Here is a 21386-nt window from a genome sequence, read left to right on the forward strand (position 1 = left end):
AATAAAGAACTATGCATTTAATCAGACTTTTCATAAACAGTTCAGCCCATATTTTTGCCTTAGCCTCCCATTAGGCTTTCCTCATTTTCAGCAGACAAATCTAGCTTTATCAGTTCTTGTTTGTATTTGAATTGGCTCTGAACTGTAGTTTGAGAGAGAAGAGGAATGTGTATTGTGCCCTTCCTTCCTTTCCAGCTCAATCCCATCTCTGTTAAACTCAGCACCAAATACGTGTGTGCAGTCAGCTCATATTCAGATTAATGTAGATGTGTTATTACACTTTCACATTAATATTACATTAATTTACAAACCAAGATAATTCCAGTCTGTATTACTTGAATGCACACTGGCTGCATGGGTTGTTGTTTCAACTCACCAAAATCAACCTTCCATATTGAGCTGGTCTAGCATTTCACTTCCTCTTGAGTACTTAAAATAGGACATATTAGAAAGTATTAAAGAGATTTGCCCAGAGTCTGTGCAGCCTGCAAGAGTGAATATATAGCATGACTGTGAGTATCAGTCTGATTATTTAACTTAGTACCTAGTTGTGAGGTCCTGAACATGATTTAGACATATGAAGACCTGTGGGTAAGAACTGTTGGATAGCAAAAATCCTACATCTAAGAGACTCAGACAAGCCCATGAGGAGCTGCAATCTGCTGCTGATGTATCTGTGTTATTGCACAGATTGTATTACTATGATTGTACTACTCGTTACATTAAATATTGTTAAAGTCAACTGGGAAGCACAACAAACAGGAATGTGGGCAGCAAAGCAGTATTTGAAGTTTGCCTCACAGCTCTTCCACAAGAGTTTACCACAACAGAACTGTTCTGTACTGGCAGTCTTAAAATTGTGAAAAGGATGTGTTTAGTAGCAGCATCTTCCAGATGAAGCTGATGTGTGAATCTGGCTGATAGACAAGAGCCTCCAACAGGTGTAGGGCCCAAATGATTTGCAGTGGAAACCCTCTCACCAGGGACTAATTTCTTAAACACTGTAGAAACTGTCACAGAAAAATAGGCTTGTAAAGGAAAAAAAATCATTCCACTGAAGTCCTCACTGGCTGGATTCCCTTGGCTTTTGGAGCATATGAGACACAACAGAACAGTGAACAAAATGACACATCATCATGGACCCTTGAGAGGGGAGTCTGTTTTTACTGGCAAAACAAGAAGGCTCAGAAGTTTCAATTCACTTGGCTAAAGCTAACAGCAAATCCACATTTTCAGCCTTTCATTACAAAGGAAGTTGAGGGTCCCTTTAGTTAAAAAGTAAAGCATGAAAGATTTATGTGAAGGGAAAATACCTTGGGCAGATCAGCCTTGGGCAAACCAGTTGGCAGTCCAGTCAAGCAGTGAAAAGGCTTCTCCAGACCACTTTCAGATTGAGAAGGCAAAGGGAGTTGTCCACAAACAGCAGCTGCATATCAACATCTGTGGAGTGTTTCTAAATGGTCACAGTTTGCTGGCAAATCCTCCCTGATGATACAAGAGTAAAATGAAGGAGATGAGATGCTCCCATAAAAATTACCTATTAACATAAAAAATATGCTTAGCATGATAATTTATCTTGTCAGTTCAAACTTCCAATGTGGTGAGAAAAAGACACCAGTACCACATCTTTCATTAAAAGCTAATAACTGAAAAAACCCAGGTTTGAAAGTTGTTAATTATGTCAGATAATGACAACTGAGAACACAGCTCTGCTGTCTCCCTGGCTCACGCACTCTGTACACAGATAAGCGAAATATTGGTAATTGCAGTGTAAACACAGATGGGTGATGAGCACAGGAACTGCTGCCTTCTGCTGAAATGACCAGCTCTGAGAGCTCAGCTGGGAGTCAAAAGCTGAAAAGCCATTTCTGCTCCCAGTTACAAGGTATTACCCTGGAGTTATTTCTTCGACTGCAGGGCGCCACTTGTTTCTCTGTTACTATAAATCTCAGCAACATTTTCCTTGCAAAAGAGGGATTCTTAATGGTATAAAACCCCAAACAAACAAACTCCAAACAAACCACAACAATTTAGTTAAGCCCATTACATCAAGAGATGTAGAAAATTACTGAAAAACAAAGAGTATCCTCAAAGGTCAAAAGGAAAACAAAATTTCTCCTTGCTGGTGTAATCCAAATAATTTACAGGCTTGAAAATCCAAACTACTTTTCACCCTTTTGGAAAACTTTGGGTACTATTTATACACCTCTGCATTGACCTCCCTATTATTTCCTTCTTATGGATTGCTTTGAGTAATTGAGCTATTTTGAAAAAACAACCAAACACATTTTCCTCATATTTTGTATTTATACTCACAAGTATTTACTTAATACATATTATTCCTGCTGATTTATATTATATTATTAACAAATGACATTAGGTCCCATAAAGTTGAAATTTATTTTTCTGCCTTTAGGTTTTGAACTGCAAATCTATTAAGAAAGTAAATGTTAGAGAGTCACTTAAAGGAAAACAAAAAAATATCAAAAATTCTGATATGCATGATGAAGTCATAAATGCTTAGGCACATTTTTCACTAAGACAGGGTCATTTAAAATACCACCTTTATCTCCAACCTGGAGAGCTTGAGGAAGCTGTTTATTTGGATTCTAAGCTCTAAACAGCTGGAAATCTCAACTGCTCTTTCTACAAATTTCTGGTTTTTACAACTTCCAGGCCAACAATAAAAAAATCCCTCAGGTAAAAGGATTTCCTGACATACTTTTTCCGGTATGTGTTCTGGTATGATTTAAAGCCATCATTTGTCTGCTGGGTGGAACAAATGCCCTGGGTCAAACAGCCCCACAGAGCAGCTCTGCTGCTCTATTGTTCCTACTTCAGTTAACTAAAGAGAGCAAATACCAGTTACCAACAGGTCTGCATATTGAACCAGACAACCCTTCCAAATTTTACTTTCACTTTGCATATATTTGAAGAGAGGAAGAATCAGTTTACATTTAAAAATTCATTTGCTATTGAGAGATTTGACTCAGTCTCAGCTGCTGATTAAATGTGTACATTATAAACAACAGATGGCTGAAGAAAACATGGCATCGCTAGCAGATAGCAGACTCCAACCTCTACAATTCCCTCAGCATGTGTTAAAAATTACTATGGATTTTAGAAAAATCAATTTATTGAGGGATTAAAAAAGAGAGGAAAAAACCCAAACCAAACAAACAAGATCGCAGGACAGAGCTCAGCTACTCCAATTGCCCTGGATCCAAGATTGTGAAATGCAGAGCAACAACATACTTCCTTGCAATTGCTTGTCTTTGTGTGATAGAGAGGCCAGAAAACAAACCCCACGTTCAGGCAGTCAGAGTTATAGGTGGAAAGACAAGCTTCAAGTATGCTTTGGTTTGTTTTGTTCAAATATCCTTCGTATGCTAAAGGACCACAGATTTCTAGAGCAAACTCCCATTATTCTAAAATGCTCAAAACCCAATATTTGGGAAAGGGGAAACACTTGCAATTCTGCTAGAGAGTAGGCTGCCAGTGAAAATGTAAACATGTTGTGATGTTTTTCAGCAGCTGAGAAAGTTCTCTCAGTTAACTAAAATTTTCTAAATACTTGGTCCAATATGTCTTTTTGAGTAAATCAGAAGAACACTTAAGCATAAGGATGAACAGATAATATTTTACAATATATCTTCCACTGGGATGTAAGCCAGAGTGTAACCTACAGAGAAGGAAAGGCCTTGAGGAAATTCCTGGAATAGTAAGCCATTCAGCTGTAAGCTATAAAGAAATATATGGCAACCCATTGCTTATACTGAACATATGCTTTCAAAATCATTCATATTTATCATCTGTTAGTAATAGTTTTCATGTTTTATTACCAACATGTTGTATAATGAAGAATTGGAAAAGCCACACGTTCCAAAAAAAAGTCTGTAATTGTCCTTAATGCAAACATACAAAACTTCATAGTACTATTGATGGGCCTGATCCAACCCTCACTGAATCAGTTGGAGTTGAATGAGTCCCTCTGTGCACAGGAAATGAATTGAAATTAATGAGACTACATATGGTTTCAGGGTAATTTATGCCTTTTTTGGCTGTTAATATTTATAAGACCTTAATCTGCTTCCACTTGTATCAATGTTCAACTCCCCTGACTGAGCCAACTCTACTCTGAATGTATAGCTGCATGAAGAGAAGGAAAAGAAAGGGTATTGTATGTTTGCAATTTACTGTACCATGTCATTACTTTTCTCTAAGATTCTCTTATCTCTAAGTAAGGTTGCTTGTTTTAGTTTTAACCTTGTACAAGTTTCTTCCTAATCTAGAAAGTGCTGTTACCTCTTGTCCCCTCACCTGTCCAAACCCCCCTGGACTGTACACCAGGCTGCAACAGACCATACATAGACTGGATCACACTCCATTAAACCTTTGAGAATAAGTTCTTTGCTGACAAACTCTTTTCAAAGCACCAGGACAAGCTGGGCCTTAGCACCTGACACCTAGTCACACTGAGAGGTCAACAACAGTTTTCTAATAAAAGCTTCTCCAGCATGGCTTTTGAGTTTATGCAACAGTGTAATTGCTTAGATTCACTCAGAAAACTTCTGAAAATCTGCATTTATCATTCTCCTTTTCTTACAGAATTCCATAGCTAAAGCTGCTTCCGAAGAGCTGGCCAGTTTGTACAACACTGACTATACATATGGTCCAGGAGCAACAACAATCTGTAAGTATTGACCTAAATATACTGACAATCTATATTAAGTACTGCTAGGACTATAAAATGCAGTTTTCTAGTGATTCTTGTTCCTCTTTCTAAGTAGTCCTCTTCTTCCTTCACATGCTTATATGAAGAGGTATATATGGGATCTGTCATTTCTAAATGATGGGATCATTTATTCCCCAGGGATCCCAGGAAGCATGTGACTGCCTAGAAAGTCAAGTGATGTAGTAAAATGTTTATGAATTTACATGCATAGCATGAATTCCTAAATCATATACATCTTAGATTTAAACATAAAAACCTTGACCTGAGATTTTCTGCATTTCCAGTATCTCCAAGTCAAGGATGATGTGAATCCTTCAACCACTCTAGTGACACCAATTTCTTTTACTTTGCATTACATTCTGAGACACATACTAATTACAACCCTATTTGCAATTTGTAAAGACTAATTATTCTACCCTTCTTGGGAACTCAGCTGTGGATATGGCCTCTGCAGTGCCAAAAGCCAAGCTGAGGTTATCTCAATATCTCCCATATTTAAGATCTCTTAATTACTTAAATATGGAAGCTAATTTCTCATGCCTGTTTCTCCTTCCTCAAATAATTAACCACCCCCTCCCAAACATTTTAAAAAACAGTTACTTCCAATTTTTACAATATTTTTGGAGACTCTTCCTTTAGAAATGGCAATTTTGGAGGCTCCTTCCTTAGCAAGAGAGACTTTTTATCGTACCAGCTACTGAAAAGGGAGGGTACTATTTGTCCAGCAGAAAATGATGGAGCTGAAATCCCAGATATAAAATTCTTTCTCATCTCTGTGAACCTCAAAAAGCCACTCAGTAAGAGGGCATTTGCTTCTTATACCAAGTGTTTCTAAAGACTCCATGCAAACATGCCATTCTCCTGTTCCTTAGACATTTCTCCCATGGTTTCCCCACAAGAATAACAAGGAAGGAGCAGTTTAGCTTGTTTACATTTGCTTGCACAAATCAGCTGGAACAAAGCTCATAAAAGGCATAAAATCACAGCAACTTTCCCATGAGCAGGATAAATCAATCAATTTATCAAATATCTCTTTTTATCTGTCCTTTCTGCATTCCAGGCTATGTGACTTGACTCCAAGTATTTCCCATTTGATGTGTAGCCACTCTTTCCCAGTTAAGCTTTGTTTAACTTCTTTACCCACAGACCCTGCTGCAGGGGGCTCTGATGACTGGGCTTATGACCAAGGCATCAAGTACTCTTTCACTTTCGAGCTCCGGGACACCGGGAGATACGGTTTCCTTCTCCCTGAATCCCAGATAAAGCCAACCTGTGAAGAGACTCTCCTTGCTGTTAAATATATTGCCAACTATGTCCTTGAGCACTTGTATTAGAATGGAATTCTAAAGATTATTAAAGTAGGCTTTATGCAAAGATGCCTTCCTTTTTTTCTTCCCTAAAAATGACTTTTTTATTTCTCTATACTTAATGGTCTAAAGTCATATTCTTAGTCCACTACAGGTCACTAGAACTACAAGTTTTTCAAGACAAATTTTAGAAATTTGAGAGAAATAAAATATTTTTATTGAGGCAACTGGCATTGTTGGGGGTGTTGAAAAAGAAGGAGCACAAGATTAATCAACCTAAGGTAAAGGTCACCTTATTGATTAAACTTATCTTTACACAGAGGAGATGGGCTGAGCATTAGAGCTTATACAGCCTAACTGTTAATCAGAATAAAAAAAACCAAGTGATTTACATATATGGACTTTCACCCAAACATTCATTGCCTCAATGGCAACAGTAGCAAGGGGAAGTTCACATTACATACTTTTAAAATTATTTGTGATGTGCTCTTGTGAATTTTCTCAAAACCCACCTTGGATCTGGTCCCATCGCTGAAAAATAATTTGGATGTGCAGCCACTGCTAGTCCAATCTGGATTCAGTTATGAAAATTATAATTACTACTAATGACCAAACCTTGATACAAATCATGCTACCCTGCATTTAAGGCTCTCATTCTCACTACAGTAGCATCTCCCAAAGTGTTCTCAGAGGCCTGGTACTTCCTGGGGCCCCTCATGTTCCTACTGCCATGGGCAGAAGAATCATAAACAGCCCTAAAGACTAAGTCTGGTGATAAATGAGTAACTGTTTCTTTCATGGAAAGCTGTAGAGAATTATCCCCTCCCGATCAATTTTCTGTACAGGTAATGTAGGTCTGATTGGGTCAGAGTGAGTGAAAGTGATAAATTGCCACTCAACATCTTTCCCACAGAGCTGCAGAAAATGTGCTTGGCATCTATTAATACTGTTTGGAGCTTGGCTAATATGGGACACACTCTGCACAATCATAGGGAAAAACCTTATGTCAACACAGAATCTGGCTGATCTCCCTGCCACTGCTAGAAGCTCTGAACAGAGACTTCCACTGCCCACTGATGGTCCTGGAATAACCCCATTTCTGGTAGGTCCTTAGCCAATCCACTCAACACAGCCCAGAAATGCATTTTACAGAAAATGCTTCTCCAAAGAAAATCATCAAATTCAAGACCTGTCAAAAACTACATGTTCTGCCTTTTTGTCCCTTTTCAGTGGAAGGAAACAGAAAGACAGGGTCCAATTTAAAATTATACTTTCATTTCCATGTATAAGAGAAAGAAAGGCCACACATTCACTAGCCCACTCCAATTAGCCCAGCAGCACTCAGATTAAACAATTCCTCACACATGACTGATCCATCTGGTTCTGATCTCTGGTGAAACTGAAGCCACGTGTGAAAGTAACACGTACCAATAAAAAGACGTATCATTCTGTTTTGCAGAAGAACTGGGGGGAAGAAATATCAACGTTACTAAAAATAGCACAGGATGTGAACAGAACATACTGGCCAGAACCAAATATGCCACAAAGGGCAGGAAAATAAATTTCTCGGAATATGAAATATTTTGCTAATTTTAACTAAGTGTTAACAACCGTCCAGGGACTATTCTGACTGTAACTATGTTATTTGAGATGATGTCACAGGTTTTACACGAAATGCAATGTGAACTCTTGATACTCAGCACTTAGTAGTACTATGGTGCAGCTGACAAGTTCCATCAGCTTGATGAACTTGGAGATCTTTTGCAACCTTAATGCTTCTATGATTCCATTCTGTGATTCTGTGATCCAGTACCAGGCAGGCACTGTGTAAGACTGCAGGCAGCAAATTCACAGCTTCAAATGCAGTTGAGAGCCAAGTCACAGCACCCAGCAGTTCCAACATTAAAGTTACCCCAGTTAACTTAAATGTGTGACTCTGAGGCAGAATACAGCACACATTTGGTGGCTCTGACATTCACAAATCAAGTCACAGCAAGGCAGTGATCTGCAGCTTTTCTGTGCCTTCTCCCCAGAAGTTCATATTTTGGCCTTAGCTTCCCATTAGGTCACCTTATGCTTTGCTCATTTTCAGCAGACATATCTGGCTTTCTCAATTAAATTCTCACCAGAAGGCACTCACTAGCACTGCTGATCAAATTACACAGATGCAGAGAAGAGCAATCAAATGTGGTATTATCATCCATGCAGCTTGGAACATAAGCCAAAGAATATATGGGAGAATTTTAAGCAGGAAAGGACATTGTGCTAGCAGGTAAGCTTCTAGTGAAGAGACACTGAAAGAAAACATGGAGAGGATGCAAAAGTTCATCAAGAAGTCACATTGCTTCAAACTCTAGCATCACTTTCAAAAAACATGGAAATTTCACATGCAAAACTGATTGGTAACCCATTCTCAAATTACAGCACACGAAACTCCATGTGTACACAAGAAAATGCCTTCTTATCACACATGCCCAAAAACCAGGACACATTGCCCAGAAATGTTGTTGAGTCTCCCTCCATGGAGATGCTGTTCAAAACTTGGCTGGACAAGGCCCTGGGCAACCTGCTTTGTGCAATCCTGTTAATGTCTGCCTGATACAGGTCAACCAAGGACTGAGATAAATAATTTCAGCTTTTCCTCTTTGATTTATACTGCTCCTTTAATCAAATAGAAAGGGAACATTCTGTTTTCTTGATTAAGAATCACTTCAAAAATTACCATCTTTCTCATATGAAGCTATTGTTTAGTCAAATGCATTCAAACAGCCAATTCATTTCAATATTCCCAAACTCAAAAGACCTGATGAAGTGCTTTAAAGACAATGTACTGTCCCTCTGCCAGGTCTCCCAGGAGTGACATTGGAGATACCAGACAACTCAGAGAGGAAATGTCCCTCAGTACACATCACAGCTGCAGAGGCCCTTAACAAAGGCAACACTTAGAAATTCTTGATTCTTTAACACATAAAAAGGTAGCTCACACACAAAAATGAATGAAATGCAGTTAAGTCCCAACAGCTGTGTGAGAGTTAAACATGAGCTTCTGGGGAAGGTATTTCCAAGTTGGCTCAAAGCTGTCAAACAACCGCTGACACATAATAGTAATTCAGAGAAGGCAACTTTTGCTCTTAATGATCCAGACACAACTGCCTCAAAATTGTGCTAGAAATTAAACCTGTGCTTACAGTGCAGCCTGCTCTGAACTCTGCTTTGCTGACATATGGCCTCAGTGTGCTTCCTGTCACTTTGAATTCTTCCAAGGACAGATGTGGGCTGTGCACTGAAGCAGGTTGTCTCTGTGTTCCCTGCTGCACTCAGAACAGCTGCATTACAGCTGCATGCAGCATTTACTGCAGGAGGAGAGGAAACAGCCAAATGCTCTCGATAATGGGACTGGGTCCCTGTCTTTTACAGGAAGGATGCCAGGCTACTTGTGGTAAACTTTGCAACCACAGAAAATAGAAAATTTGCTATCAGTAAGTGAACATATACAGCTTAGCCAAGAAACAGAGAAATAGGGAATTCAACAGTTGGCAAGCACTAAAATCTTCTCCTTCTGCATTTAGCAGAAGACCTAAGATGCTTAACTGGAATTCTTCAAGGAAAGTATGAATCACACTGCTTTAATAAAAAAAAATCAACTTGCAATTTCCTGGATTCATGGGGAAAAATAAAATTCAGGTTTCTTTTCAATACATTTGATATGTTAGGACATAATGGCAAAAAAAAAAAAAAAAAGATAACAGTTCAGGAATAACAGCTGTCATTCCCACAGATCCCTGTGTTGTAGCTGCTAACTTGAGAGAGCGAAGCCACTGAGTACAGCTCCATACCACAGTGACCCACCAGCTCATGTCCAGAAGTGACACAGCTCAGAGCATCTCTGTTCCTACCAGAGTCAGCCCAGAACCTAATCAGCCTTCCACACAAATCAAGAGATGCTAGTGAATGCTATAAATGGCAAACAGAACCCAAAAGATAGATGTGTTGTTACACAGCACAGCAATGATGTCATTGCTGACCTGTATGTTGCATGAGCACTCATCAATATGGGGCCTTTTTCCCCATTGCAAAGGTGCAACATACTCAGATTATGGAACTGCAAATACAGCAGTAAATGCAAAAAGTTTTTCACTTCCAGGTTTATGTCCCTGATCATTGGATGTGTTTTCTTTATAAAGAAAATAACCTCACATATGTGAAGTCTCAGAAGTTCAAGTTCTCAGCACACTTAGAGAAAATATTCTAATGTCACTCACATCTAGAAACCAAGATCCTTTTCTCTTAATAAGCTGTCCCCACATATGACAGCAAAAACTCTGTCTCCTGTTCTCTTCCCTGGCCTATACACAGTAATGCCATGAAGGTCTCTGAATTAATTCTTCACACTCCCTAAAAAAAAAAAAAAAATCAAAGAAAAAGTGGGTCCTTGTGCTATATTTTCAAGCCCACTGAAAATAGCTATTTCATTCAAAAACTAAGCTGTGAATATTCTAAAAAACACTGGAATTTCACAGAGGGCGTTTTATGTAATTTTACACATAGCTTTTATTAATTCTTCAATGATTTTTTAAATGTGCCCAGAAACTGAATTAATAAAGGGTTCAAAAGGAACATTCATTTTGTACAGACTTTCAGGAAACTATTCTGACATTTTTCTCAACAAATGGAAATACTGTTCATGACCTGAGGGCTTTCTTTAAGGATCATAAATAGAACATTTCCTATTTGAATGGATCTAGAATTCCTAATAACATAACGACATTTTATACTTTCCCTCTTTCAATACCCATCTTTGAATCATTTCTGAAAAGCAATAATGTAATCCTTACAAGTGCAGAACACCTTTCCTCCATTTAAAAGGAAGGATGAATAGAAATTTATGCTTTACCTCTAGCTTTTGTCACCACTATTTCTTTGCAGTTTCAGTCTCTCACATCTCTACTGTAAGTTGTACTGTCACTGATAGAAGTTCTGGCAACAACATGTTCAGCAATAAAAAACTGTTTAAAAATAATGAATTATTTTAAAATTTTAACAAAAAATGCATTTTTATTATATGCTTTCTAAACTAGAAAATCAATTACATCTTAGAATTTAAAAAAAAAATTAAAGCTTGCTTTTTAAAAAGCTTTATTACACTATACTTACACTTGACTTTGTTCAGGTATTATGTATTTGGAAATCACAAAGCTCATTTCCTAGGATTGCAATGATATGCAGTTAAGAGAGGAGAACTTCCTTGGTAATTGCATAGCCCAGTATAAACTCCTGGCTAATACTGAAAAAGCAATTATTGAGAGGCAATTCTGCATTTTATGTGCACTAACATATCCCCTTAAAATCTATTAAAATGTAAAATATTAAAAACCTGAAATACAGACTCCAGTACTCTCACATGAAGTTCAATACAGACTAAACTTCATGTGGACCTATCTGTAAAGCTCCAGTGCAAACCAGCTCTCTGCAGGGCTGCCCAAAAACTCCACTGTCAGGGCCCATCACAGCCCTGAGCACCTGAAAGCTTTGGTACTGGCAGCCCTCAGCTTTGCAAAGGTTTTTTCATCTCTCAGGACAACTCTGAATCTGGGGATCATTAATTACCCTCAATTTGTCTGAAGCCCTGGCTCATTCTCTCATTCTCAGTTCCACAGTGTCACCAAGGAGGGAGTTGTGCCACTGCTTAGGGAGAGCTCCAGCCTGCCCAGACTTGGCCCAGGCAGGAGGAGAATTCACAGAGCAGAGGAGCAGCACCACTCCTCCACACACATCAAAGTGATTTGTTTTCTAACAGGGAATGACTCACTCTCATGCCTGTTAAAGTTCAATTAAACATCTTTAGGGGAAAATTTATGATTAAACACAGAATCAACAATGTTGATGGATACCACATATTTATCCAAGCTTCTGAACCTCTTTTAATATTTAATTTTGCTTTAATGACCGTTATGTGTCTAGAACCTGAATTACTGACAAATTAGCTGGGATCTTCCCTCACTTTTCATATCTTTCCTGCTTTCTGCACTCTTCTGAAACAATGTCTTTCCTGTGAAACTCTGTAAACCAAGTAGTATTTGCTGGCCATCATGGCCTTGTATTTTGAGAAAAATTCTGTCTTGCACATGATTATGGACAATTATCCTGAGGAAGTTTTGAAATCCCTGTCAAAATGCTCCCACTAGTTTTTGTGACACTGTTTTGCTCAGCTTCCCTAACTCACTTTGAGGTGCAACACAGGATTCATTGCTGCTTCCAAAGGCATTTCAAGAATTTTCCTGGCATGCCACCATGTTTCATGTTTAGTTTATGGAGAAATAAGTACATTAAGTTCATTAAAACACATTGAGTACTTTACCACTGTGCACACAGATCTCAATGAACTCCTCAGGAGATAAGACTAAGTTCCTGATAAGACTGCACCCTATAAAACAATTGAACAAAACATCCATCATGACTTGCAGAGTGAGTGGGAGAGATCTGAGTCACTTTAAAAAAAATCTCTGCTGAATTTCCCACTGGCAAGCTCAGACACCAGCACACATCTACCTGCTCCTGGCATCTGTGCAGGACGGACTTTGTAAGATTGCTACTTGAAGGCTTTTTCACATTAATATGTAGATTCCAAACAGCAAATTCAGCTGGGAATTTAAAGTAGAAGCAAAAGTGTAGATTTAATGGGAAGAAGCTCCTTCCAGTTCATGGAAACATACTCCTCCTCTTACAGGAGTAAATTCAGAGAGGGGGAAGAAACCCTACAAACCCCAAACCACAAGCCAGTCTCTTGCCAGCCTGCACAATCTCTCAGTTCTACAGTGCTTGGTGTTGTGAGGCATCCTACACATCAACAACCTTAAGGCTCTCCTAACTCTACTGCTTCAGGTCAGGTAGAAGACCATTTCATCAGTCACCAGACACTTTTGTTTCAAGCAGAATTCTAAGATGCAGGAGGTTCTTTAAGAAATGCAGACACTGCCTTAGCTGCACAGTGAAATGAGACATTTTCAGAACACATCATTCCTTCCACAAGAGCTCCTCAGCTAACTGAGAATCCCAGCAGCCCCCACCCACCCTGCAGCCAGACACGGCTTCTCACGACACCTTGTGGCGGCAGCACCAGCTGACAGGGCTTTGGTCTTCAAAAAAGTTACTTAAGATGTGAAGAAATGGTATTGCAGAAAATCAAACACAAATCAAAAAGCACCAGCTTATAATCACTTAATCTGAAGAATAGCAACAATTTTCAAAACAGGAATATTGCCCATAAAGACACAAAGCATAAAATAATAGAAGCATTATTTTAAAGTCAGAAAACTGAAAACAATCTAATGCAATTTGAAGTGCATGTGAGCAATAGATGTACAACTATAATAACAATGCAAGTATGAATTATTAACATGGAACATATTACATGTGTAAACATATCATTACAGATTATAACATAACTATTTCTTACCTCTTTTTAATTGGAAAATTAGAATTTTCTTCGCACTTCCAGGAAATGCTTCAGGAAGAGACGGTTGAGAAGGGAAAAGCTTCATTGTCCAGAAACACAAAGACAAACTGACTCAATTAGGCTAATTTATTCTGATATTTATGTTGCATGCAACTGGATAAACGGTAAAATCGTGAATCTTACTTCCCATTTGTTTTCAAATTGTTTTGAGAAAATGCCTTTTATATCTGAAAAAACAAAAATTGTGGTTCAATACTGTTCTACTGCAAACACATCAGTCCCAGAAGAATTAACAGATGGCCCACCTTGAAAAGGAAATCAGAGATAGCTCTAATTAAATAAATTAAATCCAACAAAATGATTTAATATATATTCTTATTTTCCCAAACATCCTCATCAAGGCACACAAGAAGGATGTTTTCTCAGTCATTAACTGTGTAAACACACTGGTTTTTGATGGAACGTATTTCACTTTCTCTCTATGCAACTTGGTGCCTGAAATCTCTACTCAGCCCCTCACACAGCTTCTGGAACAGTGGCAGTTTTTCCTGTCAGGGCAGAAACAACTGGCTTTGCCTCGACTTGGTTGGAGGTTAACAGAATAAAATACAAACAGATTTTATGTAGTCAGAGATGAGCACTGAAGGACAAAAAGAAAGCTTCTGGGAGGAATATTCAAGCAGAACTGTGACTCTTACTGAACAGTCATTAAAGGGTTTTCAAAAGCATTGGCTGTAGCATGATCAAAGCAATAAAACCCTACACCAGGAATAACTCATATTTGTTCTTCAGATGTGAAAAATAATAATCTGTATTTTGCTCTTGTCATCTACACCGAGATCACTGCACCTACTTGTGTGTCTTCATTCCTCTCACCTGTTACTGTGTTAGGAAGCACATTAGAGTTATAAAAGGCAGCCCTGCCAGCAGCAGGACTGAGGTCACCAAGCACCTCATCCACCACAGGACCACACACAGCATCAGCACCCTATGAATCAGACAAAAAATTCCTAACATTAAAAAAAGGGCATTTTCCCAAAGGGATACTCAGAAGCAACACACAGTTTAAGTCTGCAAAGTTCCTGAAGGATTACTGTGCCTCCAGAGAAACAAACCAGACATTTTAAGCCCTGCCTAACCTCTTGTCAAGCTGCAGACATTTACTTTGTTTGCAATACAGAACTTTAATTTATAACCTGCTAGAGACCAAAAACCAGAATTTTGGCCCAAGATTTGCTGGCACAGTTAACACAAACTACAATTTATGTGAAGTTGTGAAGTGTGGATTGGCCAGCTGAAGCATGGATGGAGTCAAACTCCCCTCCAGTATCATGGGTGTGCTTTGGCAAGACCCAAAGAGGCTGCTGGGAGCAGGGAGAGAAGGTACCACAGACACTGCAAACGGCAATATCCAGTGGAAAAGGTAACCAAGTGTTGGTAAACAGAGAAACAGCCATGGAATACAAACCTGCAAATCCTGACCTCCATTTGCCTTCACTCTGAGAAATGCTCTACAGACTTCTCTTGGATGAAAATCAGGTTTTTGGTAATTTCTCCAACCAACTGAGGCAAAGTCTCCACAGCACAACCGCAGCCCCCGCCGGTGGCAGTGTCACCACGAGGGGCCATGGACACCTCACCTGCACTGCCTCTGGGGGCTCCACGCTGAACTTCATCCTCCAGCTGCAGGAAACACTCACTACATCTCACCTCACCTGCTACTCCGAGCTGCAAAAAAGAGTTAGGCTTCTTTTTTTTTTTTTTTTTTTTTTTTAAGAACCCAAATAGACACTCAAGTGGCCTTTTGGTGAAAACTAGAATAACCCTGGAGAATGCTATCACCTCAGTGAAGTAAAGAACATGTTTGTCTCAGAAATCAGTTGGGAAGCAGAGTGGCAGGAAGGTCATCCTTGTAAATTGTGGAACCCTGACACAAGAACTGATCTCTCCTGCTTTCAGAAAGGAGTTTCTCAAGATCAGCAAACTTTCTTCTCATGTAAGCATCTTCTACTGGCAGGGGTGAAATATACTTTGTATCTTTGTGCAGTTACACAGTCTTAAATACAAATACTATTATTTCATGGATTCAAAACCACAATGTTTTGAAGCCCAGGATCCTTCTCTCCACCATCTCCACCATTTTTTTGATACACCTCCTACAGTGGCAAGGCCCTAGACTTACCTGAAAGTGCCAAATACACTCAGTTAAGAAAGAGTGCAAAGAAAAATGCACACCCTAATCTGTCTTCATTTATATGCTCTGGCATAAGGTACAAGCTGTGCTTTAGAAACTCAAACACATAAGAGTTTATGAGCAGGTCAGTCCTTGTGGCCTGCATTCCTTTGACTAAGATTCTCTTTCCTCTACAGATGAAACATGTACAAACCATGCCAATTTTATCCATCTTCATCAATTCTTTTTCTTTTACAAGAAGCCTAATCTGACAAGATGTGGAATATGAGGTGCTGGATATTAGCCTAAATAGTTCCAGTATTTTTTTTTTAATTCTCTGTGTAGAAAAGACTGTTAACACCAACCTGAGCAGGAACTTGTCTGTGGCACAGGGCAATGTAGTAACACATAGACCACCTTGGAATGAGCCTGCCCTAGACACTGCTATCGGGATTATTGTGTCAATCATTGAAAACAAATGTCTCTAACGCTTTCACACTCCACTGATTTTACCCTGTAATTCCCAGACTCAAATGTTATAAATATAATCTTATTTGCAGCCCATTGCTGCCTACAAGAGGTATGTAAATCACCCCATGAGTCTGCATGAGTGTGAGGGAGAGACTGAAGCTGTCACTGCTCTAACAGCCTCCCTTCCATCAAGGCATATCTAAGTTTCCACTCATATTCTTAGCTGCTGGGTTTTTAATGGATACAATTCCATAAAAGTAGCTAATTGTGATGAACAAGTACTTAGAAATGCTAACACAGAGCTCAAACTTCCATGAAAGTGTTTGTAATTGTGATGAAGTAGCTTGTCCAAGAAGCATGGGAGATTCTGTCCTTCCAAGACAACCTAATCACAATGCACCAGCGTGCCAGAAAGCTGAACAAGTCCCCAGAGAACTTTCCAAGACTTGATTCGGTTCCTTTCATTAAGCACTATGTTCAGCAGACCGGATGCAATTTCAATTAGAGAAGGTAACAGTCAAACCATGTTCAATTTCCTCTATACTGAGCTTTGGAGACTCTAGGAGTTCACATTACATACCACGTGGTTTTAAATCCCATTGTGATTGGTATCTCTCAAAACAGAAAATCTTACTTCAAAATTAAAAAATACTCTTTTCACACCCATTGCACATAAACAGCAAAGAACAGTGATTGTTGTGACAGACAATGTTATTACCATCTCCATCCCATTTGAGAATGACTCTTTGAGAAGTACTGGCAGTACTTACAATAAAAAACAATTTTAGACCTCATCTTTATAAGGAAGATCACCTTGAAAATTACTTCTTACACAGCAAAGACTTTCACATTTACTTCACTATCAAGAAACAATTTCTGTCCTGTAATACAAAGAAATTCAAACCAGAATGAAGAGCATTAACCAAACACCTTTCAGAATCCAGGTAAGAACAGAACAAGCCTAAAAATCCAGCCAAAAGGAAAGAATATTCATTCTTTCCATCTTAAAAGAGACCAAAACAAAGGACCAAGAGTCTGAACACAGCTACTTTAGTTCACTGATTCTGTTTAAAAAAAAAAAAGTAACAAACTGTTTTAATGTTGCAGCTTTATTTAAAAGAAAGTGACTTTAGAATTTTTGGTAACATATTTTTTTATACAAAATTGATACAATGAAAAATAAACTTCAGCAATGTTCTAGAGGAGATCACAGGCTGTAAACTCATAGTCAAATGTACTATATTGGAAAAGGTAATTTTGTTCAAAGCTTATTCGCAGACCAGCACCAAGTGATCCCAAAAGTTTTACTCAACATGCCAAGAAACCCTCAAACTCACACTTCCTAAGTAAGGACTTGCTCAATCTCACTTGTCTTCCAATTTACAGTAAGGGTTGTGATTAACTGTATGCAAGAAACACATCAAAATTCCCTACAATACCTTCAGTAAGTAAAGTTCAACATTTGCATACCTTTGAAAGTTTATAAGGAGTCATGGACAACAAGGTATTTGCACAAAACTTTAGTAATTGCCATTTACATGGAACTCAGAAGTCCATTAAGAAATTTCAAAGCCCTGTAACAGTTCTTTTTAAACTATTTCATTTCAGCAGGTCAATTTCCTTGATCTTGGGATCACATTTTTTAAACCTACATCTGCAGTACATCAAAATTCCAACATATGAACAAGAAGTATGAATAGGAGTCAGCAGTAAAAGAGAAAAACCAAACATAACATGCTACACAATCCTGAAATCCTTTTACCATTCTTAGCACATGCTCAGTAGAAAGCAAAACTCCTCCCAAAACTCTTTTATTTCTATTTTTAAGTTGTCTGAAATCAAGTTTCTCAAACAGAAAACCTGTATTGGGAAGAAACTTTCTCATTATAAACCCAGTTCCTCAAACATCCTATTTTGGGGGTAACTTGGCTTCATGCAACCCTTACAGGCACAGGGAAGATACTGCCCTCAAATATTAAAGCTGTGGAGATCTAATACTCAAACTGTGAAACAATAGTACTGCAATTCTTGCATTTGCTCTTCTCTGTCATGCAATCACAACTGTGATTTGTAGAAGACAGCAGAGGTCTGTTTCCTGTCTCTGCTTCTCACTTCTGGATTCCTGAACTCAATCTAATTTGTTTTATTGCTGCTCATGTAAACCTTCTAGGAACAGCATCAATGGAAAAGGATGCTAATCCAGTAATGCCAGAAAATCTGCAACTTAAAAGTCTTCTCTAGAAATTGAAAAAATTCCTAATAAATTCCACTTCTTTTTCAGGCTCTTTGCCTTCTGTTTTCCTCTGTGAAACACCCACCAATCATCCTTTATCACTGCTCTCCACTCTGTGATCCCAATGTAAACAAAACCCAGTAGAATAATCAAGTTTTGCCAGAGAACTAAAAAAGCACCATAACATTACATCTTTGATCCTTTCTGTAAGTTATAGCAGCATTTGAGACCAAAGCCTCAGCATTCTAATGCTTAAAGCGTTGCTCCCAGGTCCTCTGCAATGCTTTGGATCCTGGTATTAAAACAAAGAGGTATTGAACAAAGGATGTGCCCACAGGAACGTGGACAGGAGTTTCTGTGAACTGTGTGCAACAGACCTGCTTTGTGCCTGGGGACATTTACTATGCAGATTTGGTTCTCTGGTGAGGCTGAGGAGTCACTGGCACTGAACAGTTTTGCCATAGCCACCTCTTCCAGCATCATAGTCTTGCCGATACTCATCTCGGACCTAACGGAGGAGGGGGAAAGGGAAGCCCAGAAAAGACAAGGAAAAACAATTTCTCAGAAACTGTTGCAGCATTAGAATACAGTCATACTGACAGCACAACATGTTATTGGCTACATGGAGCTGTCTGACTAAACAGAAAGTGAAGTGCATCATGCAGATCAGAACACATAAACCAACTTCCTCTTTCATCATGTCTGGGGACTCTCTAATCACCACAGCCCAAGCAAGGATGGTCAGCCTTGGGCGTTGGCAGTACAAGCCACTGCCATCTGCTCCACCTGGGGCAAGCCAGCTGCTGTCCTATGTGTTCCTAACAGCCTCTTACATTTCCTGGGCTTACTTAAAAGCATTATCTCCCCAGGCATCCAAGAGCTGTTTCTGCAAGTACTTCTAGTAAAATTTAGGAAGAAGTTATTTATTCCTAGTGGATTATACTGCCATTGATCAGATGTCTTCCAGTGTTATCTCAAACAATGACTCCTCAGCTGCTATTTCTGAAATTTTTCTGTGTTCATTCAAAATCAGTAAGTTTGGCAAAGTAACCATTCTTTTAAGAGCCCAGGCTGTACAGCAACCTACCTGCCCCCCTGATCGTCCACGGCCATACTGCCTGCCCTCCTTAAACCCTGCATCCCAGTCTGTCCTGATGATCCTGTCATCCAGCCTGGTCCCGTTGATGTAGCGCATCGCGTTTTCAGCGTCTCCTCTGGCATAATATCTTGGGAATATGTTAATGAAAGAAACAGACTTCTATTTTCACCACGGGGGAAAATGAACACTATCAAATGGGCCACAAAACCAAGTCTTTGCTTGAACCACTTTTATGAAGCTACACCATCTAAGAAAACTGTAGTGAAAGGGTGAAACATGCAACAATTCAAGCATTAAAAAGTTTGTCAATCATGCCGACATTTAACAGAACCAAGCTCTATTGCTAAAGAGTGGGAAGCCCCAGGCATGCTCTGTTCATGCTGCAAACTTTCACCAGTCTGGTGAGTTCACTGGAAGCAGTAACAGAATGACCCTCAGAAATGTGCACACAATGAAGTCATACAACAGGGGATGAAAGATACCAACGGAAACTTTACACATGTGTTTGTATGAAAAGAAAGACCTTTTTACCTCGGCACTGAGAATATGAATTTCCTACAGAGGTCAACTACCCAAGAGGTGTCTGGGTTAAAGTATCAAAGTGAAAGCAATCTGCTAACCCCACTCGAAACGCAGTGTATGCTCGAATACAGAATCACGGTTAGAAAAGACCTGTAAGACCATCATGTCCAAGAGTGAGCCCAGCATTGCTCTCTCTCACCAGGGTCTCCCACAGCCGCTTTAGCAAATGAATAATTTTATCCTCGGAGAACTCCCCCGTAACTCAGAGCCTGCAGTGCAGAGCAGTTCACCTACACCCTGACGGCTCCCGCCGCGCTGCACAAGGATACTCCACGAAGCAGAAGCCGCAGGCGGTTTTCTTCACTTTGTCCAGCCCCATGATGACCTTCTTAATGTCGCCGCTTTTGCCGAAGAGCTCGTGGATCTGCTCCTCCGTGGTGTAGAAGGAGAGGTTCCCCACGTACAGTGTGCAGCTCTTCCTCAGCAGCCGCTCCTGGTCGTACCGCGTCCCCTGGGCCGCAAGAATACAGCGTTACCTCCCGGCCCGGCCGGACCGGACCGCGCGGCGCCCGCCCCCGGCCGCGGCTCACCCGGAAATGCTGGTCCCGGTACTGGCTGAGTTCGGCGTAGGAGTCGCTGCGCAGGATGCTCAGGGTGCCGCCGGAGCTCATGGCGGCGCCGCCCGAGGCCAGGCCAGCCCAACCCCGCACAGCCCGGCCCAGCCGAACCCAGCACAGCACGGAACAACACCGCCCGGCCCGGCCGCCCCCCGCCTCCTTCGCGCGCCCTGCGCACGCGCCGCGCGGCCGCCGGACGCGCAGCCAATGGCGAGGTGGTGCGGGGCTCTCGCGAGTGCGGCGGGGCGGGGCGTGCGCTACCTCTCGCGAGAGCCACGGCGCTCCCAGCGGGCGGGAGCGCTCGGGCGCGCGATCTCGCGAGAGCGGCGGCCATGGCGCTGCTGCGGGCGCTGCTGCTGCTGCTCTCCAGCCCGCGGTTCGTGGAGCGGCTCTCGGAGTCGCGGCCCATCCGCGCCGCCGCCCGGGTCACCGCCAGCGCCCTCACCCGCGGCCAGCGCGACCTGGCCCCGCGCCTGCTTCGCCTGCGCGACGCCTTCCTCGCCGAGCTCAAGGACGGCGCCCGCGCGCGAGGGTGGCCGTGGCCGCGCGGGCCGGGCCGCGGCGGCCGCCCCGGATCAGCGCCGTGATCGCCGCTTGGAGCGGGAGGCAGCTGCGGACAGCGCCGGGAGGAGACGGGAACCGCCGCCGCTTCCCTGCGCCGAGCGCACGGAGCGCGCTGCAACCGGCGGGTGAAGGACCTCGGGAGCAGGTGACAGCGGGGCCCCGCGGCCGCTGCGGAGCCCGGCGGTGGCCGGGACGCGGATGGCGAGCTG

The 21386-nt window shown here is 41.0% G+C and overlaps 3 protein-coding genes and 1 long non-coding RNA gene across 4 annotated transcripts in view; 2 read left to right on the forward strand and 2 right to left on the reverse strand.

The window, feature by feature from the left end:
* The window catches only part of CPB1 (carboxypeptidase B1), a 17844-nt gene extending 11654 nt beyond the window's left edge, over positions 1-6190 (forward strand). The window contains exons 10-11 of the mRNA XM_005489438.3: positions 4609-4693; positions 5882-6190. Of these exons, the coding sequence (XP_005489495.1) occupies positions 4609-4693; positions 5882-6069 (273 nt within the window). The 3' untranslated portion in view covers positions 6070-6190. The remainder of the gene's footprint in view (positions 1-4608; positions 4694-5881) is intronic.
* LOC106629507 (uncharacterized) overlaps positions 1-13428 on the reverse strand; it is a 36879-nt gene extending 23451 nt beyond the window's left edge. Inside the window, exon 1 of the long non-coding RNA XR_012581637.1 lies at positions 1314-13428. This is a non-coding gene — a long non-coding RNA (uncharacterized LOC106629507). The remainder of the gene's footprint in view (positions 1-1313) is intronic.
* Positions 13429-17232: 3804 nt separating this feature from the next.
* Positions 17233-20799, reverse strand: NCBP2 (nuclear cap binding protein subunit 2). Its single transcript, XM_074547183.1, has 4 exons — positions 20587-20799; positions 20326-20507; positions 19463-19601; positions 17233-18883 (listed from the first exon to the last, which is right to left on the reverse strand). The coding sequence occupies exons 1-4, from the start codon at positions 20665-20667 to the stop codon at positions 18812-18814; spliced, it is 474 nt and encodes a 157-aa protein (XP_074403284.1). The 5' UTR covers positions 20668-20799; the 3' UTR covers positions 17233-18811.
* Positions 20800-20885: 86 nt separating this feature from the next.
* NCBP2AS2 (NCBP2 antisense 2 (head to head)) lies at positions 20886-21338 on the forward strand. The gene has a single exon (XM_074547184.1). The coding sequence runs from the start codon at positions 20946-20948 to the stop codon at positions 21198-21200; it is 255 nt and encodes an 84-aa protein (XP_074403285.1). The 5' UTR covers positions 20886-20945; the 3' UTR covers positions 21201-21338.
* Positions 21339-21386: the final 48 nt, after the last annotated feature.

This window comes from Zonotrichia albicollis, chromosome 9 (genome assembly GCF_047830755.1).
Source record: "Zonotrichia albicollis isolate bZonAlb1 chromosome 9, bZonAlb1.hap1, whole genome shotgun sequence".
NCBI classification, from domain to species: Eukaryota; Metazoa; Chordata; class Aves; order Passeriformes; family Passerellidae; genus Zonotrichia; species Zonotrichia albicollis.